Below are 20368 nucleotides of genomic sequence, written 5' to 3' on the forward strand. Positions count from 1 at the left end.
CTTCTGGGCCTGAGTAACAGGCAGTTTACTTTGGGCACCTCAGTCATCCAAACTTCTGAACACTGCACCCTGGCCTTAAGAAGTTTTAAAACATTAAAAACATTATTGCAAATGAGCAGACGTATTTGTTCATGTTATGTAAATAATATGGCCACTTTATTAGTGGAAATAAAGACTGCTACAAATATTTATTTCAAAGGCTAATGTCGGTCTGACACAATACACATCCAACCTCTCTAAAGACCTGGGTGAGCTGGAGAGAAATGGTCTGACTCTACACACTACCAACCTCTCTAAAGACCTGGGTGAGCTGGAGAGAAATGGTCTGACTACACACATCCAACCTCTCTAAAGACCTGGGTGAGCTGGAGAGAAATGGTCTGACTCTACACACTACCAACCTCTCTAAAGACCTGGGTGAGCTGGAGAGAAATGGTCTGACTCTACACACTACCAACCTCTCTAAAGACCTGGGTGAGCTGGAGAGAAATGGTCTGACTCTACACACTACCAACCTCTCTAAAGACCTGGGTGAGCTGGAGAGAAATGGTCTGACTCTACACACTACCAACCTCTCTAAAGACCTGGGTGAGCTGGAGAGAAATGGTCTGACTACACACATCCAACCTCTCTAAAGTCCTGGGTGAGCTGGAGAGAAATGGTCTGACTCTACACACTACCAACCTCTCTAAAGACCTGGGTGAGCTGGAGAGAAATGGTCTGACTACACACTACCAACCTCTCTAAAGACCTGGGTGAGCTGGAGAGAAATGGTCTGACTCTACACACTACCAACCTCTCTAAAGACCTGGGTGAGCTGGAGAGAAATGGTCTGACTACACACATCCAACCTCTCTAAAGACCTGGGTGAGCTGGAGAGAAATGGTCTGACTCTACACACTACCAACCTCTCTAAAGACCTGGGTGAGCTGGAGAGAAATGGTCTGACTCTACACACTACCAACCTCTCTAAAGACCTGGGTGAGCTGGAGAGAAATGGTCTGACTCTACACACTACCAACCTCTCTAAAGACCTGGGTGAGCTGGAGAGAAATGGTCTGACTACACACATCCAACCTCTCTAAAGACCTGGGTGAGCTGGAGAGAAATGGTCTGACTCTACACACATCCAACCTCTCTAAAGACCTGGGTGAGCTGGAGAGAAATGGTCTGACTACACACTACCAACCTCTCTAAAGACCTGGGTGAGCTGGAGAGAAATGGTCTGACTCTACACACTACCAACCTCTCTAAAGACCTGGGTGAGCTGGAGAGAAATGGTCTGACTCTACACACTACCAACCTCTCTAAAGACCTGGGTGAGCTGGAGAGAAATGGTCTGACTCTACACACTACCAACCTCTCTAAAGACCTGGGTGAGCTGGAGAGAAATGGTCTGACTCTACACACTACCAACCTCTCTAAAGACCTGGGTGAGCTGGAGAGAAATGGTCTGACTCTACACACTACCAACCTCTCTAAAGACCTGGGTGAGCTGGAGAGAAATGGTCTGACTCTACACACTACCAACCTCTCTAAAGACCTGGGTGAGCTGGAGAGAAGTGTTAGTGATTCCTCTTTTTATTTTATCTTCCAACGAGCGGGGCGAGAACAGACGTGTAAGCCCTCGTGGGCTGCCAAACAGAGTGTGGATCGTTGGATTCTTGGATGGGAATCTGTTTCTCAGTTCCCAGCTGCTATCTCTGCCATAGCAGCATGGGACCAAACTACATGGACGAGTACATTGGCAAAGCCTCAATAGAAAGAGCTTCTTTTGATTTAGCAGTTGAAAGCTCCTGCTAACATTACAGACCACTCGAACTAGCATGTGTTGACGTGAAACAACATGCTAAACACCTCAAGGCATTGGAATCCTCCCCCAACTGGTCTGCTTGACAGGACAAGCTGACCAGGATGTCACTTCTGATCATGTCTAAATCGTGGTTGTCCCCATCTGCTCAAAAGGACCATGACAAGTAGTCACACCATCAATGTTTATGAGATGTCTTATAAACCCAGGGTTGTTAAAGGTTCATTATGTCATTTAAACCCAGGGTTTTTAATGGTTCATTATGTCATTTAAACCCAGGGTTGTTAGAAGAAGGGTTAGATGTAGGGTTGTTAAAGGTTCATTATGTCATTTAAACCCAGGGTAGTTAGAAGAAGGGTTAGATGTAGGGTTGTTAAAGGTTCATTATGTCATTTAAACCCAGGGTAGTTAGAAGAAGGGTTAGATGTAGGGTTGTTATCGGTTCATTATGTCATTTAAACCCAGGGTTGTTAGAAGAAGGGTTAGATGTAGGGTTGTTAAAGGTTCATTATGTCATTTAAACCCAGGGTAGTTAGAAGAAGGGTTAGATGTAGGGTTGTTAGGTGATGATGGAGTGTGTATTGTACGGTACTATGTTCTTGTCTACTGTGATTGGTGGAGTTTGTGCTGGTATGTGATGCATCTTTAGGGCGGGGGGGGGGGGGGGGGTCAGTGTATGGAGGATGTCACATTAAAGTAAGACAGTATGACCAAGTCTCTCTCTGTTTCCCCTCTATCTCTACAGGTCCGTCCAGACAGAGTCCTCTCCTGGTTACTCTGAGTGGAAACTACTCCTCTCCTCTCAGCATCACCAGCTCTAACAACAAGGTTTACCTCCACTGGTCTTTCGACCACACCACCAGCCACAAAGGCTTTCGCATACAATACTCAGGTGAGTCCAGGAAGAGTGTGTGTGTGTGTGTGTGTGTGTGTGTGTGTGTGTGTGTGTGTGTGTGTGTGTGTGTGTGTGTGTGTGTGTGTGTGTGTGTGTGTGTGTGTGAACAGGTGGTCTCATGTTGAAACTCTAGGTGAGTTGTTATTCCGTTCTCATTCCCTCCTAGAGATGGAGGATGTGCTGTATATAGGACACCTGCGTTACGTTGGATGAGTTATCGTCGTATCAATATTTAAAAACGCTCCCTCTGTTACATATCAACACTACTCAGGCAGATCGACTAATCACCCCTCCGTCGTTCTCCCCTCTCTCACCACAGTCCTCCTTGCATCTGTACCGCCCTCCCTCCCTCCCTCCCTCCCTCCCTCCCTCACCAGAGTCCTCCCTCTCTCACCACAGTCCTCCTTGCATCTGTACCTCCCTCCCTCCCTCACCACAGTCCTCCTTGCATCTGTACCGCTCTCCCTCCCTCCCTCCCTCCCTCCCTCCCTCCCTCACCAGAGTCCTCCCTGCCTCTTTCACCCTCCCCAGAGCCCCATCAAAGGTAGTGCACTATGTAGGGGAGACAGTGGCAGGCATCTCCTCACTGTTTGGTTGGGTGGTTGGTTGGTTGGTTGGTTGGTTGGTTGGTTGGTTGGATGGTTGGGTTAGTGGCAGACAGCAGCTCACAGGTTTGTTGGTTGGTTGGCTGGGTGGTTGGCTGGCTGGTTGGTTGGTTGGTTGGCTGGTTGGTTGGTTGGTTGGTTGGTTGGTTGGATGGTTGGGTTAGTGGCAGACAGCAGCTCACAGGTTTGTTGGTTGGTTGGCTGGTTGGTTGGCTGGTTGGCTGGTTGGTTGGTTGGTTGGTTGGCTGGTTGGTTGGCTGGTTGGTTGGTTGGCTGGTTGGTTGGGTGGTTGGGTGGTTGGTTGGGTGGTTGGCTGGTTGGGTGGTTGGCTGGTTGGTTGGGTGGTTGGTTGGTTGGTTGGTTGGTTGGGTGGTTGGGTGGTTGGTTGGGTGGTTGGCTGGTTGGTTGGTTGGCTGGTTGGTTGGTTGGGTGGTTGGATGGTTGAGTTAGCGGCAGACAGCAGCTCACAGGTTGGTTGGGTTCATCAATATGGAGTCCCCTTCTGTTAGGATACCTCAGTGGGAACCAGACAGATGGCGAGAACAGATTCTACGTTTTGTACTGTTTTCTTTATCAATCCATCTTTTATCTCCGTGGCCCTTCGTCATCTCCTCCATCACCAGCTGTAGCAACACACCTGCTCCCCCGCTCCCATTCTTCTTTTCTTGCTATCTCTTTTTAATTTGTTCCCTTCCTTCTTTCTCTCTCTTCACTCATTTGCTTGCACCCTATTCCCTACATAGTGCACTACTGGTCCAAATTAGGGAATAGGGTGCTATTTGAGATGCGGCCTGGAGCACCATGTAGGGAATAGTGTGCTCTTTGGGATGCGCCCTAGATCACCATGTAGGGAATAGTGTGCTCTTTGGGATGCAGACTAGAGCACCATGTAGGGAATAGTGTGCTCTTTGGGATGCGCCCTAGATCACCATGTAGGGAATAGTGTGCTCTTTGGGATGCAACCTAGAGCACCATGTAGGGAATAGTGTGCTCTTTGGGATGCAGCCTAGAGCACCGTGTAGGGAATAGTGTGCTCTTTGGGATGCAGCCTAGAGCAACGTGTAGGGAATAGTGTGCTCTTTGGGATGCAGCCTAGAGCACCATGTAGGGAATAGTGTGCTCTTTGGGATGCAGCCTAGAGCAGAGCCAAAATCACAACGCACTGTCCCCCGGCTACTTTGGTTCCTTTATCTAACACCTATTGAATTACAGTGTTAAATCCCCATTATATGGTTCCCTTATCTAACACCTATTGTTTTACAGTGTTAAATCCCCATTATATGATTCCCTTATCTAACACCTATTGTTTTACAGTGTTAAATCCCCATTATATGATTCCCTTATCTAACACCTATTGTTTTACAGTGTTAAATCCCCATTATATGATTCCCTTATCTAACACCTATTGAATAGGATCATGGTGTTTTACAGCGTTAAATCCCCATTATATGGTTCCCTTATCTAACACCTATTCCCCACCACTACAAAAATGGTCAAGGGGGCATACTCAAAAAAAGTTTCACATTTTCTGCCTCCGTGAAACAATTTGTTTGAGAGAGAGAGAGAGAGAGAGAGAGAGAGAGAGAGAGAGAGAGAGAGAGAGAGAGAGAGAGAGAGAGAGAGAGAGAGAGAGAGAGAGAGAGAGAGAGAGAGAGAGAGAAAGAGAGAGAGAGAGAGAGAGAGAGAGAGGGAGGGAGGGAGGGAGGGAGGGAGGGAGGGAGGGAGGGAGGGAGGGAGGGAGGGAGGGAGGGAGGGGGAGGGAGGGAGGGAGGAGAGAGCTACAGCAGCCCATAAACTGCATATATATATATATATATATATATATATATATATAATCACTCGGTTTTAACAACGAACAGCCATAACTTTTTATACCGTAGGGGAACCTTATCTGAATTGTCTGTTCATTGCGTTGGATGGGATACAGCGTTTTGGGTCCAGAATTAGCATTTTTATGGAGATATTTATAGTAATATAGTCATAGAGATTAACCGTAATGAATGATACGCTTTTTTCTGTGTTCGTGGTCCACTTCCTCGCAAATCTCCCCTCCGCTCAATGCCACACTTCACGTCACACGGTCCGTTATCATTCCAATGGGTTTAATCTCAAATTCCTTCTCCTCTGACGTAGCTGGCTCTATTGCTGTGTGTGTGTGTGTGTGTGTGTGTGTGTCAGTGTGTGTGTGTGTGTGTCCAACAGTCTATATTTCAGATCCCCCCATTTCGTCCGAGAGAAACCCAGACCCCAGACTTGTTGAATCACTCAGAATGGGATTATTACAGTTGTATATTTTGTTTGCTACCAAAAAAAACGACATAGAACTTTTTTATATTGTTTACATAGACATCTTATGATCTCTGGCCTCAGTCTAGCTTCCATTTCTGTTTTGCAGCACACTGAGCTCTCTCTCTCTCTCTCTCTCTCTCTCTCCCTTATTTTGTTGTTTTTGAAAACACACTTTATTTAGATAGTCCAGTTTTTCCATCTGTAGATTCCCTACAGATATTATGTATAACTATTTGTTGATAAACAACTGCTTGCTAAATTAGAGCAAAGGAATATTGCTCAGTTAGAATACTGTTTAAATGCTGAGCTCTGCTCACTGTCGTTGTATAGTATATTACTTCGTTTTACAGGATATTACCACTGTCGTTGTATAGTATATTACTTCGTTTTACAGTATATTACCACTGTCGTTGTATAGTATATTACTACTGTCGTTGTATAGTATATTACTTCGTTGTACACTATATTACCACTGTCGTTGTATAGTATATTACTACTGTCGTTTTACAGTATATTACCACTGTTATTTTACAGTATATTACTACTGTCGTTGTATAGTATATTATCACTGTCGTTGTACAGTATATTACAGTATATTACCACTGTCGTTGTACAGTATATTACCACTGTCGTTGTGCAGTATATTACCACTGTCGTTGTGCAGTATATTACAGTATATTACTACTGTCGTTGTACAGTATATTACCACTGTCATTGTGCAGTATATTACCACTGTCGTTGTGCAGTATATTACAGTATATTACTACTGTCGTTGTGCAGTATATTACAGTATATTACTACTGTCGTTGTACAGTATATTACAGTATATTACTACTGTCGTTGTACAGTATATTACTACTGTCGTTGTACAGTATATTACCACTGTCGTTGTACAGTATATTACAGTATATTACTACTGTCGTTGTGCAGTATATTACAGTATATTACTACTGTCGTTGTACAGTATATTACAGTATATTACCACTGTCGTTGTACAGTATATTACTACTGTCGTTGTGCAGTATATTACAGTATATTACTACTGTCGTTGTGCAGTATATTACAGTATATTACTACTGTCGTTGTACAGTATATTACAGTATATTACTACTGTCGTTGTACAGTATATTACTACTGTCGTTGTACAGTATATTACTACTGTCGTTGTACAGTATATTACAGTATATTACCACTGTCGTTGTACAGTATATTACTACTGTCGTTGTACAGTATATTACAGTATATTACCACTGTCGTTGTACAGTATATTACAGTATATTACTACTGTCGTTGTACAGTATATTACTACTGTCGTTGTACAGTATATTACAGTATATTACCACTGTCGTTGTACAGTATATTACTACTGTCGTTGTACAGTATATTACCACTGTCGTTGTACAGTATATTACTACTGTCGTTGTGCAGTATATTACAGTATATTACTACTGTCGTTGTGTAGTATATTACAGTATATTACTACTGTCGTTGTACAGTATATTACCACTGTCGTTGTACAGTATATTACTACTGTCGTTGTACAGTATATTACTACTGTCGTTGTACAGTATATTACCACTGTCCTTGTACAGTATATTACAGTATATTACTACTGTCGTTGTACAGTATATTACAGTATATTACTACTGTCGTTGTGCAGTATATTACAGTATATTACTACTGTCGTTGTACAGTATATTACAGTATATTACCACTGTCGTTGTACAGTATATTACAGTATATTACTACTGTCGTTGTGCAGTATATTACAGTATATTACTACTGTCGTTGTACAGTATATTACTACTGTTGTTGTACAGTATATTACTACTGTCGTTGTACAGTATATTACCACTGTCGTTGTTCATTACTACTGTCGTTGTGCAGTATATTACAGTATATTACTACTGTCGTTGTGCAGTATATTACCACTGTCGTTGTACAGTATATTACAGTATATTACTACTGTCGTTGTGCAGTATATTACTACTGTCATTGTACAGTATATTACCACTGTCGTTGTGCAGTATATTACTACTGTCGTTGTACAGTATATTACTACTGTCGTTGTACAGTATATTACAGTATATTACCACTGTCGTTGTGCAGTATATATCTACTGTCGTTGTACAGTATATTACCACTGTCGTTGTGCAGTATATTACTGCTGTCGTTGTACAGTATATTACAGTATATTACCACTGCCGTTGTGCAGTATATTACTACTGTCGTTGTACAGTATATTACCACTGTCGTTGTACAGTATATTACTACTGTTGTTGTACAGTATATTACAGTATATTACTACTGTCGTTGTGCAGTATATTACCACTGTCGTTGTGCAGTATATTACCACTGTTTCGACCAACTATTGTTTCTTTGTTTATTCATAATATTAACAATGTTTTCACCATCTTTTGAAACGTTTCAGACTTTTAATCATAAAAGTTGTTACTTTGTTTATTCACAGCAGCTTTATTGCAGCCCAGCTAGAAAACTGAGGAAACGTTTCAGATTTATTCCGAATATTTAAATGTTGTTGTTGTTATTTTATTAAATGCTGTTGTTTGTTTATTCACAGCGGCGTACTGCAGCCCACCTAGCAACCCTCTGAATGGAACAGTCCACAGTCAGACAGGCACCAAGCTAGGCAGTACCCTGCGCTTCAGCTGTGACCAAGGCTTTCGTCTGATTGGCCAAAGCAGTGCCACCTGCACCCGCACCCCTCAGGGGATTTATATATGGAACGCCCCCGTACCGCTCTGCCAAGGTAAGGACATGAACCACAGGGAATCTACATTCAGTATGGAACGCCCCCCCGTACCGCTCTGCCAAGGTAAGGACATGAACCACAGGGAATCTACATTCAGTATGGAACGCCCCCGTACCGCTCTGCCAAGGTAAGGACATGAACCACAGGGAAGCTACATACAGTATGGAACGCCCCCGTACCGCTCTGCCAAGGTAAGGACATGAACCACAGGGAAGCTACATACGCCCCCCCGTACCGCTCTGCCAAGGTAAGGACATGAACCACAGGGAATCTACATTCAGTATGGAACGCCCCCATACCGCTCTGCCAAGGTAAGGACATGAACCACAGGGAATCTACATTCAGTATGGAACGCCCCCATACAGCTCTGCCAAGGTAAGGACATGAACCACAGGGAATCTACATTCAGTATGGAACGCCCCCGTACCGCTCTGCCAAGGTAAGGACATGAACCACAGGGAATCTACATACGGTATGGAATGCCCCCATACCGCTCTGCCAATATATATGGAATTTGTCCCTATGCTTTTTGTTCCCTAAAATGGGGGGGACTTTGTACAAAAGTAATTTATAAACAGTTCGTAAAGTATTCAGACCCCTTGACTTTTTCCACATTTTGTTACGTTACAGCATTTTTCTAAAATTGATCAAATAAAATAAATCCTCATCAATTTACACACAACCCCATAGAGACAAAGTGAAAACAGATGTATTAAAAATATTAAACTTATATTAAACAAATAGCTTACTTGCATAAATCCTCTTGACGGTCGCCTAGGATAGGGGGCACTACAGCGATTTTTGAAAAAAATTTGTGCCCATTTTAAACGGCCTCCTACTCAAACTCAGAAGCTAGGATATGCATATAATTAATACTTGTGGATAGAAAACACCCTAAAGTTTCTAAAACTGTTTGAATGGTGTCTGTGAGTATAACAGAACTCATATGGCAGTCAAAACCCCGAGACCGATCGTAACAGGATGTGGAATTCTGAATTGCGGACTCAACTTCATCACTTTGCCTATAAATCACACCGTGAGCTATGGTTCATTGAGCACTTCCTATTGCTTCCACTAGATGTCCCCAGTCTTTACAAAGTGGTTTGAGTCTCCTACTGTGAAAACTGACTGAATGAGAGGCTGTGGAAAGTGGTCACATGAGGAGGGCCATCACCATTATGACGCCGGCGCCCCTGGCTACCCTCCCCTTTCGAAACATTTAGAAAGACAATGCAATCGTCCCCCTTGAATCTTATTGGAGCTCTGGTTGAAAAAGGCCCTAAAGATTTATGTTATACAACGTTTGACATGTTTGGATGAACCTAAATTTAAAAAAAATTAATTTTATTGAAAGAGGAGTCCCGCGGCCAACGGAAGTTTTGGAGCAGCCTTCAGAACGCGCTAACAAGAACAAGCTATTGGGACGTAAAGGATTAACTTTTTCGAACGAAAATACATTTGTTGTGGACCTGGGATTCCTGGAAGTGCTTTCTGATGAAGATAATCAAAGGTAAGGGATTATTGACAATAGTATACAAGAGTAGAATTGATATGCGATTGTTCCAAGATGGCGCTGACCTGTAACGGTAGCCTATTTTTCTGAGTATCGCATCCCCTTTTATCGCAAAGTGTGATTACCCAGTAAAATTATTTTTAAATCTCGCATTACAGGTGCTTTCAAGAGATATTCATCTATAAATCTTAGAATGACAATATTACATTTTAAAAATGTTTTCGAATAGTAATTTAGTAAATTGTAGCGCTGTTTCACTGGATGCATTTGAGGGAAAATAGTTAGTCAACGTCACGCGCCGATGTAAAATGCTGTTTTTATATATAAATATGAACTTTATCGAACAAAAGAATGCATGTATTGTGTAACATGATGTCCTAGGAGTGTCATCTGATGAAGATTGTCAAGGTTAGTGCTGCATTTAGCTGTTTTTTGGTTATTTGTGATGCATGTGGTTGGTCGGAAAATGGCTATGTGCCTACTTTTCCGATATACTCCTCTAACATAATCTAATGTTTTGCTTTTGCTGTAAAGCCTTTTTGAAATCGGACAACGTGGTTCGATTCAGGAGAGGTGTATCTATAAAACGATATAACATATTCCTATATTTGAAAAATATATATATTAAATTTTGTTATGCTAATGGCGATAGGATTTTTCGCTGGGGCCCGACCAGGGGTGCATAAGTATTCAGACTCTTCGGTATGAGACTCAGTTGCATCCTGTTTCCAATGATCATCCTTGAGATGATTCTACAGTCGTGGCCAAAAGTTTTTGAGAATGACACAAATATTTGCTGCTTCAGTGTCTTTAGATATTTTTTGTAAGATGTTACTGTGGAATACTGAAGTATAATTACAAGCATTTCATAAGTGTCAAAGGCTTTTATTGACAATTACATGAAGTTGATGCAAAAAGTCAATAATTGCAGTGGTGACCCTTTTTCAAGACCTCTGCAATCCGCCCTGGAATGCTGTCAATTAACTTCTGGGCCACATCCTGACTGATGGCAGCCTATTCTTGCATAATCAATGCTTGGAGTTTGTCAGAATTTGTGGGTTTATGTTTGTCCACCCACCTCTTGAGGATTGACCACAAGGTCTCAATGGGATTAAGGTCTGGGGTGTTTCCTGGCCATGGACCCAAAATATCGATGTTTTGTTCCCCAAGCCACTTAGTTATCACTTTTGCCTTATGGCAAGGTGCTCCATCATGCTGGAAAAGGCATTGTTCGTCACCAAACTGTTCCTGGATGGTTGGGAGAAGTTGCTCTCGGAGGATGTGTTGGTACCATTCTTTATTCATGGCTGTGTTCTTAGGCAAAATTGTGAGTGAGCCCACTCCCTTGGCTGAGAAGCAACCCCACACATGAATGGTCTCAGGATGCTTTACTGTTGGCATGACACAGGACTGATGGTAGCGCTCACCGTGTCTTCTCCGGACAAGTTTTTTTCCGGATGCCCCTATTCAATCGGAAAGGGGATTCATCAGAGAAAAGGACTTTACCCCAGTCCTCAGCAGTCCAATCCCTGTACCTTTTGCAGAATATCAGTCTGTCCCTGATGTTTTTCCTGGAGAGAAGTGGCTTCTTTGCTGCCCTTCTTGACACCAGGCCATCCTCCAAAAGTCTTCGCCTCACTGTGCGTGCAGATGCACTCACACCTGCCTACTGCATTCCTGAATAAGCTCTGTACTGGTGGTGCCCCGATCCGGCAGCTGAATCAACTTTAGGAGACGGTCCTGGCGCTTGCTGAACTTTCTTGGGCGCCCTGAAGCCTTCTTCACAACAATTGAACCGCTCTCCTTGAAGTTCTTGATGATCCGATAAATGGTTGATTTAGGTGCAATCTTACTGGCAGCAATATCCTGCAAAGCAATGATGACGGCACGTGTTTCCTTGCAGGTAACCATGTTTGACAGAGAAAGAGCAATGATTCTAAGCACCACCCTCCTTTTGAAGCTTCCAGTTTGTTATTCGAACTCAATCATCATGACAGAGTGATCTCCAGCCTTGTCCTCGTCAACACTCACACCTGTGTTAACAAGAGAATCACTGACATGTCAGCTGGTCCTTTTGTGGCAGGGCTGAAATGCAGTGGAAATATTTTTGGGGGATTCAGTTAATTTGCATGGCAAAGAGGGACTTTGCAATTAATTGCTATTCATCTGATCACTCTTCATAACATTCTGGAGTATATGCAAATTGCCATCATACAAATTAAGGCAGCAGACTTTGTGAAAATTAATATTTGTGTCATTCTCAAAACTTTTGGCCACGACTATACAACTTGATTAGAGTCCATCTGTGGTAAATTCAATTGATTGGACGTGATCGGGAAAGGCACACACCTGTCTATATAAGGTCCCACAGTTGACAGTGCATGTCAGAGCAAAAACCAAGCCATGAGGTCAAAGGAATTGTCAGTAGAGCACCGAGACAGGATTGTCTTGAGGCACAGATCTGGGAAAAGGTACCAAAAAAATTCTGCAGCATTGAAGGTCCCCAAGAACACAGTGGCCTACATCATTCTTAAATGGAAGAAGTTTGGAACCACCAAGACTCTTCCTAGAGCTGGCAGCCCGGCCAAACTGAGCAATCGTGGGAGAAAGGCCTTAGTCAGGGAGGTGACCAAGAACCCGATGGTTACTCTGACAGAGGTCCAGAGTTCCTCCTTGGAGATGGGAGAACCTTCCAAAAAGGACAACCATCTCTGCAGCACTCCACAAATCAGGCCTTTATGGTAGAGTAGCCAGACGGAAGCCACTCCTCAGTAAAAGGCACGACAGCCCACTTGGAGTTTACCAAAAGTCAACTAAAGGACTCTCAGACCATGAGAAACAAGATTCTCTGGTCTGATGAAACCAAGATTGAACTATTTAGCCTGAATGCCAAGCGTCACGTCTGGAGGAAACCTGGCACCATCCCTACAGTGAAGCATGGTGGTGGCAGCATCATGCTGTTGGGATGTTTTTCAGCGGCAGGATTGAGGGAAGGTATCATGGGAAAGATGAACGGAGCAAAGTACAGAGAGATCCTTGATGAAAAACTGCTCCAGAGCACTCAGGACCTCAGACTGGGGCTATGGTTCACCTTCCAACAGGACAATGACCCTAAGCACACAGCCAAGACAATACAGGAGTGGCTTCGGGACAAGTCTCTGAATGTCCTAGAATGGCCCAGCCCAAGCCCGGACTTGAACCCAGTTGAACATCTCTGGAGAGACCTGAAAATAGCTGTGCAGTGACGCTCCCCATCCAACCTGACAGAGCTTGAGGTGATGTGTAGAGTACAATGGGAGAAACACCCCCAAAACAGGCGTGCCAAGCTTGTAGCATCATACCCAATAAGACTCGAGGCTGTAATCGCTGCCAAAGCTACTTCAACAAAGTACTGAGTAAAGGGTCTGAATACTTATGTAAATGTAATAATTTTTTTTTATATATACATTTGCAAAAATGTCTAAAAACCTGTTTTTCCTTTGTCATTATGGGGTATTGTGTGTAGATTGTTGAGGAAACAAAACTATTTAATACATTTTATAATAAGTCTGTAACGTAACAAATTGTGGAAAAAGTCAAGAGTTTTGAATACTTTCTGAATGCACTGCATGCATATTTAATGAATACAACTAGCTACTAGCCTATTTTGATGGAAGTGAATACCACATGGATGGTCAACATGTATGGTCAACTCAGTTTCCTTTAGGCTTCTGTGCCTACAAGTTTTTACCTCTACTTAGGCACTTAAATGGCCCAAATTGGTCAAACTCAGTGGCTGATTCAAATTAAGAAATGGAAGCCAGCCACTTCAACACAGCTGCCTAGACATTGGGACAGGGCTTCAGACATAAACTCAGCAAAAAAAAAGAAACGGCCCTTTTTCAGTGATAATTCGTAAAAATCCAAACAACTTCACAGATCGTCATTGTAAAAGGGTTTAAACACTGTTTGGCATGCTTGTTCAATGAACCATTGGGGCGGCAGGTAGCCTAGTGGTTAGAGTGGAGGGGCGGCAGGGTAGCCTAGTGGTTAGAGTGGAGGGGCAGCAGGTAGCCTAGTGGTTTGAGTGTTGGACTTGTAACCGAAAGGTTGCAAGATCGAATCCCCGAGCAGACAAGGTAAAAATATGTCGTTCTGCCCCTTGACGAAGGCAGTTAACCCACTGTTCCCAGGCCATCATTGAAAAAAAAGAATTTGGTCTTAACTGACTTGCCTAGTTAAATAAAGGTACAATAAAAACCATAAACAATTAATGAACATGCACTTGTGGAATGGTCATTAAGAAGATTAGATTAGACGGAAGGCAATTAAGGTCACAGTTATGAAAACTTAGGAAACTAAAGAGGCCTTTCTACTGACTCTGATAAACACCAAAAAAAGATGCCCAGGGTCCCAGCTAACCTGTGTGAAAGTGCTTGAGGCATGAGGACTGCAGATGTGGCCAGGGCAATAAATTGCAATGTCCGTACTGTGATACGCCTAAGACAGAGCTACAGGGAGACAGGACAGACAGCTGATTGTTCTCGCAGTGGCAGACCACGTGTAACAACACCTGCACAGGATCGATACATCGGAACATCACACCTGCTGGAAAGGTACAGGATGGCAACAACTGCCCGAGTTACATCAGGAACGCACAATCCCTCCATCAGTGCTCAGACTGTCCGCAACAGGCTGAGAGAGGCTGGACTGAGGGCTTGTAGGGCTTGTAAGGCAGGACCTCACCAGACATCACCGGCAACAACGTCGCCTATGGGCACAAACCCACCGTCACTGGACCAGACAGGACTGGCAAAAAGTGCTCTTCACTGACGAGTCGCGGTTTTGTCTCACCAGGGGTGATGGTTGGATTCGTGTTTATCGTCTAAGGAATGAGCGTTACACCGAGGCCTGTACTCTGGAGCGGGATCGATTTGGAGGTGGAGGGTCCGTCATGGTCTGGGACGGTGTGTCACAGCATCATCGGACTGAACTTGTTGTCATTGCAGGCAATCTCAACGCTGTGCGTTACAGAGAAGACCTCCTCCCTCATGTGGTACCCTTCCTGCAGGCTCATCCTGACATGACCCTCCAGCATGACAATGCCACCAGCCATACTGCTCATTCTGTGCGTGATTTCCTGCAAGACAGGAATGTCAGTGTTCTGCCATGGTCAGCTAAGAGCCCGGATCTCAATCCCATTGAGCACATCTGGGACCTGTTGGATCGGAGGGTGAGGGCTAGGGCCGTTCCCCCCAGAAATGTCCGGGAACTTGCAGGTGCCTTGGTGGAAGAGTGGTGTAACATCTCACAGCAAGAACTGGCAAATCTGGTGTAGTCCATGAGGAGGAGATGCACTGCAGAACTTAATGCAGCTGGTGGCCACACCAGACACTGACTGTTACTTTTGATTTTGACCTCCCCTTTGTTCAGGGACACATTATTCAATATCTGTTAATCACATGTCTGTGGAACTTGTTCAGTTCATGTCTCAGTTGTTGAATCTTGTTATGTTCATACAAATATTTACACATGTTAAGTTTGCTGAAAATAAACGCAGTTGACAGTGAGAGGACATTTCCTTTTTTTGCTGAGTTTACATAAATACTACTGAAACTGAATAGGATTCTAGAAGGATTCTACAGTGTTCTTTTCATTTATGTATTCAGATAGGGGCCGATTCAGACTTAGGAAATGTACGCCTTTTCCTATGCACGCATTAAGAGTATTTACCTTATTCAATCGCTGTCGTGCTGGTATAAAGATCGGGCGACAAGCGCGGGAATGCGTAATATGATTTTTAATTTCTTTACCCCAAATTACAGCAAGCCATGTAAAGGCACAGGGACGAAGACCAAACAAACATGTTACAACACATAGGGTAGAAATCCGAACAAAAGAGCGAGGAGGATCTTGAAAAAATATAACACAATGATTAACACACAGGGCGAGACCTGTAATCATCTGCGTAATCCACAGTGGCACGAAATCCAAAACACACAGCACAGGTACTCACACGACCAACGGACATAGAACAATAATCGACAAGACAATGGTGAACCAAGGGCACACTTATACAATTACTTATCACTGGGAATAGGGGCCAGCTTTTTCTTTGCAACTCTGCCTAGAAGGCCAGCATCCCAGAGTTGCCTTTTCACTGTTGACGTTGAGACTGGTGTTTTGCGGGTACTATTTAATAAAGCTGCCAGTTGAGGACTTGTGAGGCGTCTGTTTCTCAAACTAGACACTCTAATGTACTTGTCCTCTTGCTCTGTTGTGCACCGGGGCCTCCCACTCTTTCTATTCTGATTAAAGCTAGTTTGCACTGTTCTGTGAAGGGAGTAGTACACAGCGTTGTATGAGATCTTCAGTTTCTTGGCAATTTCTCACATGGAATAGCCTTCGTTTCTCAGAACAAGAATAGACACAAGTTTCGGAAGAAAGTTCTTTGTTTCTTGCCATTTTGAACCTGTAATCGAACCCATAAATGCTGATGCTCCAGATACTCAACTAGTCTAAAGAAGGCCAGTTTTATTGCTTCTTTAACCATAACAACAGTTTTCAGCTGTGCTAACATAATTGCAAAAGGGTTTTATAATGATCAATTAACCTTTTAAAATGAAAAACTTGGATTAGCTAACACAATGTGCCATTGGAACACATGAGTGATGGTTGCTGATAATGGGCCTCTGTACGCCTAGATATTCCATAAAAAATCTGTCGTTTCCAGCTACAATAGTCATTTACAACATTAACAATGTCTACACTGTATTAATGATCAATTTGATGTTATTTTAATGGACAACAAAATGTGCTTTTCTTTCAAAAACAAGGACATTTCGAAGTGACCTCAAACCAGATTAAAAAATACTCTAATCTTGTAGATTATCTAGGTTTTAGAAAGTTTTTTATGAATCATAAAAAAACTGGTTTTGTGGAGCTTTTACGTACTAAAGAAAGAAAAAGGTGGTTTAATTAGTTCTGAACATTTAACCCATCAAATCATTTTCAATGCTTCGTAAACTAACATTGAAATGTTAAGTTTCCCAACAATTCAGAGAGAAAAACATAAATAATATAAACATAACAACACAAGAAATAAATCCACAATGATAACGATAACGTGGCTATGTACACGCAGTACCAGTACCGAGTCAATGAGCAGGGGTACGAGGTAATTGAGGTAGATATGTACATATAGGTAGGGGTTGTAACGAGTGCGCTGAGAGTCAGGAAGCAAGTTCAGGGAGTGAGTGTTTAAAAAAATAAAAAAAAATAAACAATGAACACGAAACACAAATAACGCACCGACATGAAAACAGAGTCAATAACACCTGAGGAAAGAACCAAGGGGAGTGACAGATATAGGGACGATAATCAAGGAAGTGATGGAGTCCAGGTGAGTGTCGTGAGGCGCAGGTGCGCAACAATATGGTGCCAGGTGTGTGGGATAATCAGCAGGCTGATGACCTAGAGGACGGAGAGGGAGTATACGTGACAGGGGTAAAGTGACTAGTCAACAGGATAGGTTTATAAATGGTAGCAGCAGTGCATGTGATGAGTCAAAATAGTTTGAGTGACAAGGGTCATTCCAGATAGTCTGGGTAGCTTTAGGAGTTAGTGACAAGGCTCAATCCAGATAGTCTGGGTAGCTTTAGGAGTTAGAGTGACAAGGCTCAATCCAGATAGTCTGGGTAGCTTTAGGAGTTAGTGACAAGGCTCAATCCAGATAGTCTGGGTAGCTTTAGGAGTTAGAGTGACAAGGCTCAATCCAGATAGTCTGGGTAGCTTTAGGAGTTAGAGTGACAAGGCTCAATCCAGATAGTCTGGGTAGCTTTAGGAGTTAGAGTGACAAGGCTCAATCCAGATAGTCTGGGTAGCTTTAGGAGTTAGCGACAAGGCTCAATTCAGATAGTCTGGGTAGCTTTAGGAGTTAGTGACAAGGCTCAATCCAGATAGTCTGGGTAGCTTTAGGAGTTAGTGACAAGGCTCAATCCAGATAGTCTGGGTAGCTTTAGGAGTTTGAGTGACAAGGCTCAATCCAGATAATCAGAGTAGCTTTTGGTTAACTCTGTCAGATTCAGATCAACTTTATTATCCCACCAGGGGGTAATTCATTTGGTTATGTGCCTAATAAGATGGTACATAAAACATGAAAACACAGAAACTACACAATATAATTCATTCAAAGTGCTTTAGCTACACATTGAAAATGAATGTGCAGTATGCTGTATACTGGAGGGACCAACAGACTATGAATTATACAGCCTAATGTCTGATGGAATAAAACAGTCCCAATATCTATCTGTTTTAATTTTCTTTTGAAGAAGTCTCTTTCCCCTTTTCCAGCTGCTGCTGTGACTCCGTTTTGAGTCTGTCTTGTAAAAATGCTTTAAAGATTTAGAAGGATGAGTTACGGTGTACAGTACAGGTGTGTTGCTGATTCTTAATCTATACCAATTATCCTTCCCGCCGTCTTAATCAAGCGCTGGAGCTTGACTTGGTCTTGCACTCGTATGTTCACAAACACGCATTTCAGAGCAAAGGACAGCACACTCTGCAGGACATATTTATAGAACATTTGTAAGATATATTGCGGTTGACATCAAAATGGTTCAGTGTGCGTTTAAAAAAAAAAAACATTCTCTGTTGCAACTTCCAGGTCACCGGCGTAGGCCGTCAGGGCCGCCCGGTCAGTGGACTCAAAACAGTCCTGGAGGTCTTCAGTCTCTTTAGGAGTGTAACATATTGCTGATATGATGGTAAATATTCAGATAGATTGTTCATGTTAAAGTCTCCCATGATCAGCTTTTATGCTTCAGATGACTCTGTTTTCAGCCTGGGATTACAAGGTCATGAATCAAGTCGGCAGCTATTCAGGTGTGAATGGAGACGGCAATGTAAACAATATATAGTTGGACCTGATTTATTTCCCGCTGCAGGAAGTACAGCCGTAGGTTAAGAGCAAGGAGTTCAACGTCTTTCATACAGACCTGGTGCTTAGTTGTAATATGGGCAGGATTGCAATATTTCTCGTTGACGAACGCACAAATTCCACCGTCTTTTCTCTTACCAGAGTTGATGTTTTGGTCCATTCTAACGTAGCAATGCAGCTCCACAGCGGAGTAGGGATCCTGTTCAGTAAACCCAGGTCTCAGGTCTCAGATAGACAGATCAGGCAGGGTACAAGCCCGTAACTCCTCTGTCTAATTCCCCACGCTTTCTACATGGCCATGCATAATAGATGGAAGAGGTTTTCTGAAGGGCTGTTTTTTTTTTTTAAATCCGATTCCTAATTCCTCCTCTACTGCCAGGCTTCCTTGGGTTTTAGATGCCTTTTATTGGGAACATGTTGTTGTATTGATTGTGGTGTTCCATTGCAGTGTAGACTTGTGCAGCAAAGGGTCGGAGATTAAGCAGGAAATCCCTTGTGTATGATATCTGCGGTTGCGGATCGCTGTATCCGTTGACGGTTAGGTCGACAGCTTGTTAAAACTAACAGTCAAAGTACTGCTATTTGTCTCATTATTTTATTTTTTTATTTATATTTTATTTCCCCTTTTTATTTAACCAGGTAGGCCAGTTGAGAACAAGTTCTCATTTACAACTGCGACCTGGCCAAGATTCTATTAGCTATATACGATTTAATAACACTGAAAACTTAGTTGGTTGAGGTGAATCGCGACTTTAAAAAAACACTTTAAAGAAAAAGAACAAACACGGAAGGGACCATGTTTCTGCAAGAACAGACGCCGCACACGCAAACACTTCCCTTTAAATATTGATCATTCTGATGGGGGTAGAAGCTGTTCAGGGCATGTTGGTTCCAGAATCGGTGCATCAATACTGCTTACTGTGCTAATGTTGGAAGATTAGTGTATACAGAATTATAACAGGGAGAAGAGTGTACAATAGTTGGCTATACCCTCATCCATTACCTGCACTAACCATGGGACTGTACTAACCATGGAACTGTGTGATGACAAGTATTGCGCCATGCATCAACTTCAAGCTGTTACAGCTTGGTCTGCGCTCCGCTCCATAAAAATTGAATTAGCCTACATGTCTTTTATTTTGTATTATCAACTGTTACTAATGATCCTCAGCAACAACCACACAGCAGTGATGGCGTTTAGAGAGGAAGCAAATTAAGGTAAACAATGAAATTAAACTAAACAAAACAATGAAATTAAATGGAATGATAATGTAGGCTATACCAACTGAAGGGAACTAACAGTAAATAGGGCTCCCGAGTGGCGCAGCGGTCTAAGACACTGCATCTCAGTGGTAGAGGTGTCACTACAGACCCTGGTTCGATTCTAGTCTGTATCATAACCGGCCGTGATTGGGAGTCCCATAGGGCGACGCACAATTGGCCCAGCGTCGTCTGTGTTAGTGTTTTGGCCGGAGTAGGCCGTCGTTGTAAATAAGAATTTGTTCTTAACTGACTTGCCACGTTAAATAAAGGTTAAATAAAAACAAACTAAAAAAATGTACAGTT

At 42.9% G+C, this 20368-nt stretch overlaps 1 protein-coding gene across 1 annotated transcript in view; it reads left to right on the forward strand.

Moving 5' to 3' along the window:
• The window catches only part of csmd2 (CUB and Sushi multiple domains 2), a 776204-nt gene that overhangs the window by 673663 nt on the left and 82173 nt on the right, over positions 1–20368 (forward strand). The window contains exons 49-50 of the mRNA XM_045695078.1: positions 2556–2702; positions 8181–8369. Coding sequence (XP_045551034.1) covers positions 2556–2702; positions 8181–8369 — 336 coding nt within the window. The remainder of the gene's footprint in view (positions 1–2555; positions 2703–8180; positions 8370–20368) is intronic.

The sequence above is a fragment of the Salmo salar genome, chromosome ssa14, assembly GCF_905237065.1.
Source record: "Salmo salar chromosome ssa14, Ssal_v3.1, whole genome shotgun sequence".
In the NCBI taxonomy this organism is placed as follows: Eukaryota; Metazoa; Chordata; class Actinopteri; order Salmoniformes; family Salmonidae; genus Salmo; species Salmo salar.